Source organism: Elephantulus edwardii, unplaced genomic scaffold (assembly GCF_000299155.1).
Source record: "Elephantulus edwardii isolate Elephantulus edwardi_28Jun2011 unplaced genomic scaffold, EleEdw1.0 scaffold00217, whole genome shotgun sequence".
Classification (NCBI taxonomy): domain Eukaryota; kingdom Metazoa; phylum Chordata; class Mammalia; order Macroscelidea; family Macroscelididae; genus Elephantulus; species Elephantulus edwardii.
Window position 1 is genome coordinate 346,799 of NW_006399967.1, and position 12,819 is coordinate 359,617.

The 12,819-nt window shown below is 62.1% G+C and overlaps 1 protein-coding gene across 1 annotated transcript in view; it reads left to right on the forward strand.

The window, feature by feature from the left end:
* The window catches only part of PIP5K1C (phosphatidylinositol-4-phosphate 5-kinase, type I, gamma), a 31,500-nt gene that overhangs the window by 4,436 nt on the left and 14,245 nt on the right, over positions 1 to 12,819 (forward strand). The window contains exons 3-9 of the mRNA XM_006897959.1: positions 683 to 813; positions 2,790 to 2,907; positions 7,868 to 8,020; positions 8,959 to 9,258; positions 9,485 to 9,690; positions 12,095 to 12,178; positions 12,524 to 12,572. Coding sequence (XP_006898021.1) covers positions 683 to 813; positions 2,790 to 2,907; positions 7,868 to 8,020; positions 8,959 to 9,258; positions 9,485 to 9,690; positions 12,095 to 12,178; positions 12,524 to 12,572 — 1,041 coding nt within the window. The remainder of the gene's footprint in view (positions 1 to 682; positions 814 to 2,789; positions 2,908 to 7,867; positions 8,021 to 8,958; positions 9,259 to 9,484; positions 9,691 to 12,094; positions 12,179 to 12,523; positions 12,573 to 12,819) is intronic.

The following is a 12,819-nucleotide window of genomic DNA, read 5'->3' on the forward strand; positions in this document are numbered from 1 at the left end:
CCCACAAGCCACACACACCCCCAGGCCAGTCCACCCTTTCCATCAAGTCTCACCCCCCATCAACCAGGCTGTACCCCCACCTACCAAGCCACACCCCACAGACCCACTCCCCCTCACCCTTCAGCCCAGCTCTGCCCCACCCACCAAGTGACACCCCACCCATCAACCAGGTTCCACCCCCCCAGCCTGGCTCTACCACATCCAACCCATAAACCACGCTCCTCTCCACCCACCAAGCTACACCCAACTTATCAGCCTGGCTCCGCCACGCCCAAACCACACCCCTCCTTCAGTCTCCACCCCACCTGCAAAGCCACACCCCTCAGCCAGACCTAACTGACCCCCAACCCTCAGGGAGCCTCCACCCTTCTAAGAGCCACCCTTTGGCCAGTCTCTGTCACCAAGCTCCTCCCCCTGGACCAGGTTTCACCCCACAAAGTCTCACTTTTCAGCCTGGCTCCGCCCCTGTGCTGTAGCTCTGTCCCCTGGCCAGAAGACTCCTATAGCGTTGGACAACTCTGCCCCTTCCCCAAGCCCCAGGGTCTCCTCTAGACAGGGAATGTTAGGAACCGTCTCCTGTCCGCCTACAACCTGGTACCAGGGATCTGCTTGTCCTCGCTTTCTGGGGAACCTGAGGCCAGGCGGCAGTGGAGAGGGGTTTTGACGTGCTGGCTCTCTGCAGACCACCTCCTCCACCCTGAAGGGGGCCATCCAGCTGGGCATCGGATACACTGTGGGCAACCTGAGTTCCAAGCCGGAGCGTGACGTGCTCATGCAGGACTTCTACGTGGTGGAGAGCATCTTCTTCCCCAGGTGAGCCCGCACGCCGTGGATGCTTCCTTGTGCCCTGCACAGAGCCCACCTCTGCCTCCTGCGCCGACCCCTGTCCTGCATGACCTTGCCCCAGTTCAGTATCCCTGCGTGACCTTGCCCCAGTTCAGTCTCCATTAACCACCGGTGAGCGTGCTGTGAGCAGGTGAGCGTGCTGCTCAACCCTGGAGACCCTTGTGACAGTGGTGCAGTTTCTCTTCTCCAAGGGTGGCAGTCCAGGGGCAGGCCTCCCAGACGCTTCTCCCAGATGTCCTGCTGTGGGCGGGTCCTCCCAGAGTTCCTCCCAGATGCCATGCGGTGGGTGGGGCTTCCCAGAGTCCCACTCAGGTGCTCTGCTGTGGGCGGGGCTTCCCAGAGTTCCTCCCAGATGCCATGCGGTGGGCGGGGCTTCCCAGAGTTCCTCCCAGGTGCCCTGCTGTGGGCGGGGCCTCCCAGATGCCCTGCCCACCTCTTGTCATGGTTTCCTTGACTAGTGGTTCCCTGACTGCTGGTCCCCAGAGCTTTCCAGACTGGCCATCAGGCCTGCATTCCACCAGCAGGAAGAGACAGCGGGCGATCATCTACCCTTTAACTGGGAAGGTGCACAGGCGTTTCTGCCCCCTTCACCACCTCACAGCAGGGAGGCAGGGCACAGGGGCCTTTCTTGTTTATTTGCTGTTGCTTCATTTTGAGTCGACTTTGTTTGTTTACATGTTGGAGCAAAGATGGTAAATACCTTTAGAGCGCGCTTTGTTGTTACTGTTGAGAATGTGCTGAGAACACACATTTCTGCTCCCCTACCTGCAGGTCTGCCCACAGGTGGTCCCCTGTGATGTGCAGTGCCATCTCCATGTCCAGCTGTCCCTCCCTGTGGTCATGCGCCCACTGCCCTCTCCATTTCCCACTTAGCCTTTTGATTTACCATGGTCACTTTGCTCTCATGCAGGCGTTCTCTGTCAGTGTGGGGGTCTGTCCCATGAGCCTGGCCTGGCAGTGTGGGTGTCCCTCCCGTGAGCGCATCCTGTCAGTGTAGGGTCCCTCCCGTGAGCCTGGCCTGGCCAGGTGAGGTCCCGTGAGCTTGCCCCGACAGTGGGAGTCCCTCCCGTGCGCCTGGCCCAGCAGTGTGGGGGTCTGTCCCATGAGCCTGGCCTGGCAGTGTGGGTCCCTCCCGTGAGCGCATCCTGTCAGTGTAGGGTCTCTCCCGTGAGCCTGGCCTGGCACTGTGAGGTCCCGTGAGCGTGCCCCGACAGTGGGAGTCCCTCCCGTGAGCCTGGCCCGGCAGTGTGGGTCTCTCCCGTGAGCCCGGCCTGGCACTGTGAGGTCCCGTGAGCGTGCCCCGACAGTGGGAGTCCCTCCCGTGAGCCTGGCCCGGCAGTGTGGGGGTCTCTCCCATGAGCCCAGCCTGGCAGTGTAGGGTCCCTCCCGTGAGCCCGGCCTGGCAATGTGAGGTCCCGTGAGTGTAGCCTGACTGTGTGGGTCCCTCCCGTGAGCCTGGCCTGGCACTGTGAGGTCCCGTGAGCGTGGCCCGACAGTGTAGGTCCCTCCTGTGAGCCCAGCGTGGCAGTGTTGGGTCTCTCCCATGAGCCCGGCCTGGCAGTGTGGGGGTCCTGTGAGCCTGGCCCGACAGTATGGGTCCCTCCCGTGAGCCCGGCCTGGCAGTGTTGGGTCCCTCCTGTGAGCCTGGCCCGACAGTGTGGGTCCCTCCTGTGAGCCTGGCCCGACAGTGTGGGTCCCTCCCGTGACCCCGGCCTGGCACTGTGGGGGGCTTGTGATCCTGTCCAGCATTGCATGGTCCAGGAAGAACAGTGGATTTGGGGACAGCTTGAGAGTGGCCAGGGTCCCGTTGTTCCATGCAGGTCCTCAGAGCTATGTCCACTTGGTGGAGGCCGTGGGGCTCTGGGCCTGTGTGGGTGGGGGGAGGCGGAGAGAAGTGTTGGAACGCTGTGGGCTTCACTCGCCCCCTGGGTCTTTCTCTGCAGCGAAGGCAGCAACCTCACCCCCGCCCACCACTTCCAGGACTTCAGGTTCAAGACTTACGCGCCCGTCGCCTTCCGCTACTTCCGGGAGCTCTTTGGGATCCGGCCAGACGACTACCTGGTAGGTGCACCTGTCGGCTGGTCTGTGTGCGGAGTTCCCGCCCGGCCTTCGAGCTGGGGTGCCCGTGGGGTGTTTTGGCCGATGTGCAGCAGGACGGGCCCCTGCCTTCATGGTCTCTGTGGTGTCTGAGCCTTCCCATTGTGGCGGTCATGGTTGTCCACCGCCTGGAGAGTCCCGTGTTCATGGACCCTCCATGTCACCAGTCTGGCCTTGTCTGGCGATGGGTCGACGTCTGGCCCCGCCAGCGCATCGGGAACGTTCCACTTATTTCTTCTGCACTGGCTCGTGGGTGCCTCCCCAGGGGTGCGCGTGCGTCCCCCGTCTTCCTTGTTCGTGCCCCGCCTCAGGCACGGGGGGCTTGGCTCAGCACTCGTGAGGCCTCAGGGGAACACCTTGCCTTTCACCTCTTGAAGAGGACTTAGTACACGTTTGCCCGCTCCCTGCGCGCTGTGCCCGTGGGCTTGCGTCACGGCTGAGGAAGTGGAATCCTTGACAGCTGCGAGCATCGCTCTGTTGTGTGGTGTTACCCGTCGGTCAAGTTGTTTGTTCTTGTTAACGGCCATGAAGGCCCATCACAACCCCTTGCACAAGAGTGTAGGCGGGTGCCTGGCCCTGCATCGTTTCACAGTCGTCAGGAAGTTTGAGAATGCACTGTCATCTCTGTGTGGGGGACCCCTCGTACCTGGGGTGCATCGGGCTCTGTGCTGGACTGCGCTCTCTCCAGCTCTGTGGTGAGTGGTGGTCTCCCCTCTGGCTCTGTGGTGAGCGGTGGTCTTTGGTTCCTGTAAGCATTTTTTTGGTTTTTCTAATTGCTATTTTAATGAAAGTTTCCCTTGAACTTGGATTTCCATTCATTCATTGTTGCACATTTAGCTCCCCAACCCCCTGCCTGGTTTGCTTTTCTCTTTAAAAAATTCTCTCGCTGTTGCACAATCCTGTATGGTTTTTGTTGGCTCGTTCTTGAGCCATATCTCCCGGTCTTCTTTCTTGGGCCATCTCAGGCAGAAGCTCTGCTGACCCCTGTCCATGGCCTCTGTCCACCATGGGGGACCCTGTCTACCACAGGTGACCTTCTGCCACGGTGACACTGGCCACCACGGGGGACCCTCCACCACGGGCAACCCTCTCATCCATGGGTGATACTGGCCACTAGGGGTGACGCTGGCCACTAGGGGTGACGCTGTCCAGTCTGGGTGACACTGGCCACTAGGGGTGACACTGGCCACTTGGGGTGACGCTGTCCACTAGGGGTGATGCTGTCCATTTGGTGATGTTGTCCACTAGGGGTGACGCTATCCACTTGGGGTGACGCTGTCCACTTGGGGTGACGCTGTCCACTAGGGGTGACCCTGCCGAGATTTGAAATCCCAGTAAAAAGCTTCTGGCATCACAGCCCCCGGCAGCGATCTGACATGTAAGTCTGAGTCTGACATGCTTACAGACAGGAGGGGGCTCTGCTTTAGGGAATGCTTAGAGCGAGTAGGGAGTGTCCACTTGACCTTCACCCCACTGCTGCAGCCCGTCCGCATGTCTGTGGTGCATGGATGCCCTCTGCCCCACCACCCCGGCCCGTCTTCATGTCTGCGGCCCACAGTGTGCAGGTACCGTCCACCCCACCGCGCTGGCCCGTCCTCATGTCCGTGGTGTGTGGATACCATCCGCCCCACCGCTCCGGCCCGGCTCCCTGCCCCCCACCCCGGCCCCACTCCCAGCCTTCCCTCGAAGGTTTCCGTTCTCCCACCAGCCCCCCCGCAGTGCGACGTAGTCTGGTGGTCTGCAGGCCACGAAGCTTCCAGGTTCTCTAGATCTGAAGTCATCGTGTCCCTGGGAACAAACCCGCAGCTCTGTTTACAGTGGCGGGAGGCAGCCTCTGTGTCTGTGAGCAGAAGTGGTGGCAGTGACAGCAGACGTGGAGGGACGTGGGGTCGTGGCTGTTGCCCTCGTGAACTGCAGTCCGGTTGCCTCTGGCATGTGATAACCACAGCTCGGCACAACTCTGTTGCCCAGTCCCACACGCCCACGATTGGTGGTGGTTCCAGCCACCGTGGTCCGTGGGGTTCTCACGGACTTATTTTCAGAAGTCTGTTGCCAGGCCTTTCTTCCTAGTTCTTCTGTGTCAGGAAGCTTTGCTGACAGCTGGTCAGCATCCTGGCCACATGCAGGCCTCTGACTGACAGGTGTGGCAGTGGGTGGATTCACTGTCCAGAATCACACCGGGTTCCACAAACACAAGGCAGAAACCCTACCACTGAACCCCCGCTGCCCCCGACCCCGTGCTGTGACATTACCTCAGTGAGGTTCACCCCTTCCGTGTGTCAGTGCAGACCCGGGCTCCATGAGGTTCTCAGTGGTTGGTTTCAGAAATATCTCCAGGCCTTTATTCCAAGGTGCCTCTGAGTGGCCTTGAACCTCTACCCATCTGTGGACATGTCAGCGCACAGGGACCATTTCTGCCACCCAAGTCTCCTCCTTTCAGAGATGGCTGGATGTGACCAGGACTTCCCGCTCACAAATCAGATAGCTGAGTCACGGCTTCCCAGCCTGCCTGCCCTACCCTGAGCTCTGGCCGCAGGACTGACCTGGGGCAGCCAGGCAGCAGGGCTGGACCCACCCCACCTGCCAAAGCCTCTCTGGGCAGAGCCTCGTGAGCCACCGGCACCCCACCTGCTCATGCTCCCCTTGGAGGTCAGCCTGGGTCATCAGCCCTGCTGTTGGAGCCTTCCTCTACCCCCCTCCACCCCCCAGCTTTGGCCTGACCCATCCACAGGATGTCCACACCCCGAGTCCATACATAAAAGGCCCACCACCTCCCGGCCGTTGGCCAAGGGCAGTGATTAGGCACAGCATGGTTCTGGAATTTTCTCTCCTCTTGGATGAAGGAAGGGCCTAGTGAGTTTTCTTGAGGTCAACACTGGATGGATTACCTGCTGTCCTCTCTGAGGCGGTGCCTCATGTCCTCCTCTCTCTGTGAGATGTACTGACAGAGGACATTCTGGCTGTTCAAGGTGACTGTTCCCACCTGAGAACAGGGTGGGTGCTCTGAGGCTGGGCACCTGTCTGGAGGGCCCAGAGCCCTTTGTGCCCCGCGAGGGCAGCCCCCCACCCAGTACTGCTGCATCATTGTGCATGTGGGGCACGGAGCCGGCGCTGGATGTCCCTGACCTGTATGTGGCTGTTTGTGGCACGTGACTGTGGGCAGAGAGGAGATGGACAGATGGCCAGGCTCCATGGTGCCTCCAGCTCAGCCGTGCCCCTCCCTGGCAGGAGTCCTCCCTGGGGCTGGCATGTGTTGGGTACACTCCATGCTGTACCATCCTTCCATCTTTCTCAGGGTGCCCGCCCTCAGCAGCCCCTCCTGGTCTCCAGCCAGTGCGACCGGGCATGGCACGTGGCTGGAGCTGCCAGGCTCCCCCTCCAGTGTGGCCGGGCAAGGGGTCTTGTCAGGGATGACCTCAGCCGCTCCCCCTTCAGGCTGGTGCTTCTGGACCCTGGGAATAGTCAGGGGACGGTCAGGGGACAGTCAGGCCTTGGCCCACCCGCCCTGCCCACCCCGTCAGTGCATGTGCTCTTGGTCCCACTCAGTGGGGGCTGCCCACACACTGCCATCTGCTTTCACTGCGGACAGTGAGTTCCACTGGGTCACGGAAGGTCCGGCACGGTGGCGTCTCTCTGCCACCTGCCAGAGCCTCCTGACCACACTGCTTGGTCATCCAGCTGGGCATGTGCTCTGGGGTGCTCAACCCCCCCAAGCTTGCCTGCATACCCGGTGCCATTGGAGCAGGGGGTGGAGGCTGGCGCCCGGCAACCCTGTTGTGTCCTATTGGCTCAGAACGCCCAGAGCCAGCCTGTTTGCACGAGTGTGGCTTTTGTGGTGATTTCTGGCGTTTCACAGCCACTGCCCCTGCAGGACTTGCCCCACCCTGCCCCACTGCCAGGCTTATGGGGTCCCTGTGACGGGGAGTGGGAGGCCCCATGGGGTACTGGCCACTCTTGAAGCTGTTTCCAGAAGGGACACTCTGCCTTCGCTGTCTGCCACTCCTGGCCTCACTGGAGACAGACCAGACAATCTTGCGAGCCAGTACCTGGCACACCTGACCTCCACAGAGGACAGGGACAGCCTGTGAGAGCCACCTGGTGCCCCTGCACCATGGAGGGCAGCCTCTGAGCTCCTGACGTGTACCAAGTGCTCAGAATTTGGGGTGCATGCCTCAGATTCCCAACCCACGTGGCTGTGGCCTCAGGAGCGGCTGCTGGCAGAACCCCTTTCATGCACGTATCTCAGGAACGTACCCTGAGCACCTGCTGTGTGCTGCCAGTGGGGGGAGGAGCCGGCCACAGAGAGAAACACACAAGCAGATGGACTTGAGAGTCCGTGGGCAGAGGAGGCGGGGGGGGGGGGCGCACGGGATGAAGGGCACCGTGCTGGTGGGGGCCCTGCCCGCAGAGGCCGGCCTGCTTTGTCTCTCTGCGTTGCCATCCTTGCTGTGTGGCTTCTGTCCTTCAAGGTTGCCTCATGGTCCAGCATGGTGACTGGGGCTCCGGTCATCATATCCGGGTTCCAGACAGGAAATGCGTGAGGCAGCGAGAAGGGCGCACGAGAAGTGCCCAGCTTTCTGCAGCCGTTTTAAGCTGCCTTCCTCTGAGGCCCACCCACAGCCTGTGCTTAGGAACCAGGTCGACCCTCGGGCCACACCTGGGCTCAAGGGAATGTGGGAAACGCAGCAGCTGCATGTCTGTTACCAGCAGGAGGGAAGCTGCTGGGAGCCGTGGGCCCCGCCGGGGGCAGAATCCCGGCTGCGGGGCCGTGGGCAAATCATGCCCCTTCTCTGAGCCTCGGTTTCTCCGTCTGCGACGTGGAGCTGGTAGCTCAGCCCGAGGCTGCCTGTCCTGGCCACACGGGGGTGGACCTCGCGCTCGCCCCTCTCCACAAGCCGCTCACGTTACGCTCCCCTCCCCCCAGTACTCCCTGTGCAACGAGCCCCTCATCGAGCTGTCCAACCCCGGCGCCAGCGGCTCCCTCTTCTACGTCACCAGCGACGACGAGTTCATCATCAAGACGGTCATGCACAAGGAGGCCGAGTTCCTGCAGAAGCTGCTGCCCGGCTACTACATGGTGCGTGAGAGCCCGCTTCCTGCCAGAAGGTTCCACCGGGCTTCCCCCATCTCCACCCCAGACGGCAGGGCCTCTCCACACAGCAGCTGCACTGCCCGCCCCTGCCCCCCGTCAGGGACCACGCCACCACCCTTCCCAACATCGTAGGCCGGCGAGAGGCCCTCTGGGCCATGTTGTCCTGGGCCGTGGAGCCGGAACTGGTCACAGCTGACCCTCCAGCAGGTTTTTTAAGGCAGTAAATCACACGGGAGGAGACGGCCCACCCTTCTCCCACAGAGCAGCTGGTGGATGCAAACTGTGCCTTTGGGATTGCAGCTCAGCTTCTCACCAGGAAGGCCACCAGAACTCCCTCTTGGTCATTGGAGATTTGCTGTTGGGGTCCCCTCTCCCTGCAGGAGGGTGCAGCGGCCACCACCTTCTTATAGGGTCAGCCCCCCCGTTGGCCCCACTACACCCTCCCTGGTTCTGTCTGAGCCCTGGGAGGTGGCTTGTGTTACTCAGGTGCGGGGGACACGGGGCTGGTCCCTCTCAAAGCCTGTCTTCTCGAGGCCACCCTTCAGTGCTGCCCACTCCTGCCCCCTGTGGGTCATACTCGAATAGGGCTGTGGTCTTCTGCAGTGTCATAGAGACGGGGTGGTGTGTGTGTCCCCAGCTCAGCACCTGGGACCCTGCTGTGTAGAGTGGACCCCCACTGGGGAGACCCAGACTGTAAACCACTCAGTTATGTGAACCTGGGGTGCTGTGAGAGGGCAGTGTTGGGTCATGGAAGCTTCCCGTGGGGTCAGCACCCGAGACCAAGTGGACAGGGCCGAGGGGGCCTCTGTCCACTGAGACAGGAGTCAGCTGGGCCCTGGGGCTCCCCAGGAGCTGGCGTTTGTGGGGCCAACTTGAGGTCACAGTGTGGTCCCCGTCCTCCTGACTCACTCTCTCCCACCCAGAACCTCAACCAGAACCCACGGACACTGCTCCCCAAGTTCTACGGGCTGTACTGCGTGCAGTCGGGGGGCAAGAACATCCGTGTGGTGGTCATGAACAACATCCTGCCGCGAGTGGTCAAGATGCACCTCAAGTTCGACCTCAAGGGCTCCACGTACAAGCGGCGGGCCAGCAAGAAGGAGAAGGAGAAGAGTATCCCCACCTACAAGGACCTGGACTTCATCCAGGACATGCCCGAGGGCCTCATGCTCGACGCCGACACCTTCACCGCGCTGGTCAAGACGCTGCAGCGGGACTGCCTGGTGAGGGGTGCGGGACCCCAGGGGACCCCTCGCCGGCTGCCTGCCAGCCACCCGCTCTGCCCCTCGGCCTCCGCCTCTGCCAGACGGCCGTCTCCTTGGGCTCCTGGGGACACGGGCGGCGGGAGGGAGTCAGCTCAGACCCAGCAGCGGGCCGTGGGGGCAGCACATGCGCGCGCCTGTGTGCTCACGCCCCTGACCCTGACCCTGACCCTCCGGCCCTGCCCAGGTGCTGGAGAGCTTCAAGATCATGGACTACAGCCTGCTGCTGGGCGTGCACAACATCGACCAGCAGGAGCGCGAGCGCCAGGCCGAGGGCACGCAGAGCACGGCCGACGAGAAGCGGCCCGTGGGCCAGAAGGCGCTCTACTCCACGGCCATGGAGTCCATCCAGGGCGGGGCCACGCGCGGCGAGGCCATCGAGACGGACGACACGTAGGTCCGGGAGCCCCGGGGCGCTCACTGCCAGCGGGCGGCCTCTCCCAGTCCAGCTGGGGTTCGAGACCCAGCAGGGGGCCTTTCCACGAGAGCTGTGCTCTGTCCACGCGGGGCTCATGACCTGCCCCACACCAGTGGACACTCAGTGTTGAGAAAGCACCCCTTTTCCACAGTCGGGGCCGGCAGTGAACACACGTTCTAGACGTTAGGAGGAAAATGCACCAGGTGGGGCTGTCCAGTGGGAGGGTGGGGCCGTGAGGAGGCGGCAGGTTTATGCTGGAGGATGGCATCCGCAGGGGCCCAGCGGGTTAAGTGACTGACCCAGGGTCCCCTCATCTCAGCACTGCTGACGTCTGCAGCCGGCACGTTTGCTGAGGTTGGGGGTCGCGGGGTAAGGGGTGTGGGGTGTTGAGTGCCATCCCTGGTTTCCCCGACTTGAAGCTCACTGCGCCCGTCTGACACTGCCTTATGCCGCCAGGCTTGGCCCAGTGTCCAGGGGACAGTGGCCCGTCTGTCTGTAACAGGACAGGCTCACTGGGGGGACGGGGTGCAGTCTGTCCTTGTGGTGGAGGCCCAGCTGCTGGGCTCTGCGAGCCGGAACCAGCCAGAAGCCGTCCTTTTCACATTGTTCTTATGGGGTCCTGGTGGAGGAGGGTGTCCCCGTGTATAGGCCAGGAGGTGAAGGCTTCGAGAGGCTGGGTCGCTGGGGTAGTGGCCTGGGTGGACAAAGGAGCACAGCCACAGCCTGGAATCCCTGCGGTGTGGGCTGGACAGTGGCAGCCCTCAGACCTCCCGGCATTTGTAGGGTCTGCGTGGGGCCCGGCGAGGCGGGGTTGGGGGTGCAGGTGAGTGAGGCATGGAGTGAGTGTGTGCAGCCGCTGTGTGACCGCTCGCTCGCCTGCAGGAGTGTGCAAACGTGACTGAGTGACAGTGACGGCGGCGCCCTGACTGTCCATCCAGAGTGTGTGCGTGTGTGTGTGGGGGGAGAGATGGTCGCATGCACCTCAGGAAATGCGAGCGTGCGTGTATGTGTTCCTAGTGCACGTGTGTCCATGTGTGTGTGCCACGAGCCCATGTGCACATGCGTGTGTACTGACTGCAGGTGTCCAGATCCCTGTACATCCACCTGCCCATATGTGTGTGCCCCTCTGCAGAGCGTGTGCATGTGTATGTGTGCATGTGTGTGTGCATGTGCATATGTGGGCCTCCATGTTTTCTGCATGCATGAGCCTGTGCTCATACAAGCATGTGAGGGCATGTCTGGGTTTAAAGCACGTGTGAGCACCCGTGTGTGTGTGTGTGTGTGTGTGTGTGTGTGTGTGAGGCCGACTTGTGTGCCTGCCTGTGTGTGCGTGGAGAGTGCACCCGTCTCTCATGTGTGTGCACGCACTTCTGTGCACAGCGTGTGTACATATCTGTTCATCTGCACGCGCTCTCGTGTGTGGCCGTGTGCACGTCTGTGCATCTGCTGTGGGCTTGTGTGAGTGTGAGTGTGCCCGTGTGTCATGCACACGAGTGCGGTGTGTACAGTTAGACCCTGGGCAGCAGTAGGGTGTCCGCTCCGGACCTGTGTGACTGGCAGGCTGATCAGGCCCCAGCTCCTACGGTCATGGGTGCAGGACCTGCTGCTCCCAGGACCTGCTGCTCCTGCCCCCTCCCTCCCAGTCCCCCATCCCGAGTGTTGGGTCCTTGTCCCAGGTGCTGGGTCCCCCATCCCTAGTTCTGGGTGCCCCATCCCAAGTGCTGGGTCCCTGTCCTGGGTGCTGGGTGCCCCATCCCTAGTTCTGGGTCCCTGTCCCGGGTGCTGGGTCCCTGTCCCAGGTGCTGGGTCCCCCATCCCGAGTGCTGGGTCCCTGTCCCGGTGCTGGGTTTCCCATCCTGGATTCTGGGTCCCCCATCCCTAGTTCTGGGTCTCCCATCCTGAGTGCTGGGTCCTTGTCCTGGGTGCTGGGTCTCCCATCTTGAGTGCTAGGTCCCCCATCCCAAGTGCTGGGACCCTGTCCCGGGTGCTGGGTCCCCAAATCCTTAGTGCTGGGTCTCCCATCTTGAGTGCTGGGTTCTTGTCATGGGTGTTGAGTCTCCGTCATGGGTGCAGGGTCCCCATTCTTGGTGCTAGGTCTCCCTAGGTGCTGGGTCCGCCATGCTTGGTTCACCATTCCGGGTGCTGGGTCCTCTGTCCCGGGTGCTGGGTCCCCCGTCCCGGGTGCTGGGTCCCCCGTTCTGGGCACTAGGTCTCTTGTCTCAGGTGCCGGGGCTCATGTTCGGAATGCTGGGTCCCAGGTTTTGGGTCTCATGTCCTGGGTGCTCAGTCCTCCCTCCCGGGTGCCGAGTCTTCCCATCCTGGGTGCTGGGTTGTGGCAGCCCCGACCCCGTGCTGACTGCCCATTGGCCCTCCCTGCAGGATGGGTGGGATTCCTGCCGTGAACGGCCGCGGGGAGCGCCTTCTGCTGCATATTGGCATCATCGACATCCTGCAGTCCTATAGGTGGGTGCTTGGCCCCCCCAGCCCCCGACTTGACCTCAGTCCTGGCCTGGCTTCCCACCCGCACAGCCACACTGCCCACCGGAAGCAGTCCCTCGGCAGTGAACTTTCTACTTCACACCTCTTCACCTCCGGGAGGTGCCCCCACTTCCGTCCTGAGAAGCCCTAGAGGGGACAGTGGGTGACACTGAATTCAGGAGGAGCTGGGTGCCAGCCCAGCGGGGTCTCCCTCAGCTGATGCTGCCTGCCATTCCCTGTGGGGTCCTGGGCACTGCCAGTCTCCAGTTCTGCTGGAACACCCCGTGGGGTCCCCGAGGACACTGAGGACCCTGGTTTTGTCTTCCACAGGTTTATCAAGAAGCTGGAGCACACCTGGAAGGCCCTGGTCCACGACGGGGTGAGTGGAGTTGATTCTTCCCTCCACACCGCCTCACCCACAATGCGAGGTCGTCACCCCACTTCAGTCATCCATTGTGCTGGGCTGTCACCCCACCTCACCCACAATGCGGGCATCAATCCCAGTTCACCCATAATGCAGGTGTCACCCCCACCTGACCTACAATGCAGGCGTCACCCCACTTCACTCATCCACCATGCTGGACTGTCAACCCACCTGACCCACAATGCGGGCATCACCCCCACCT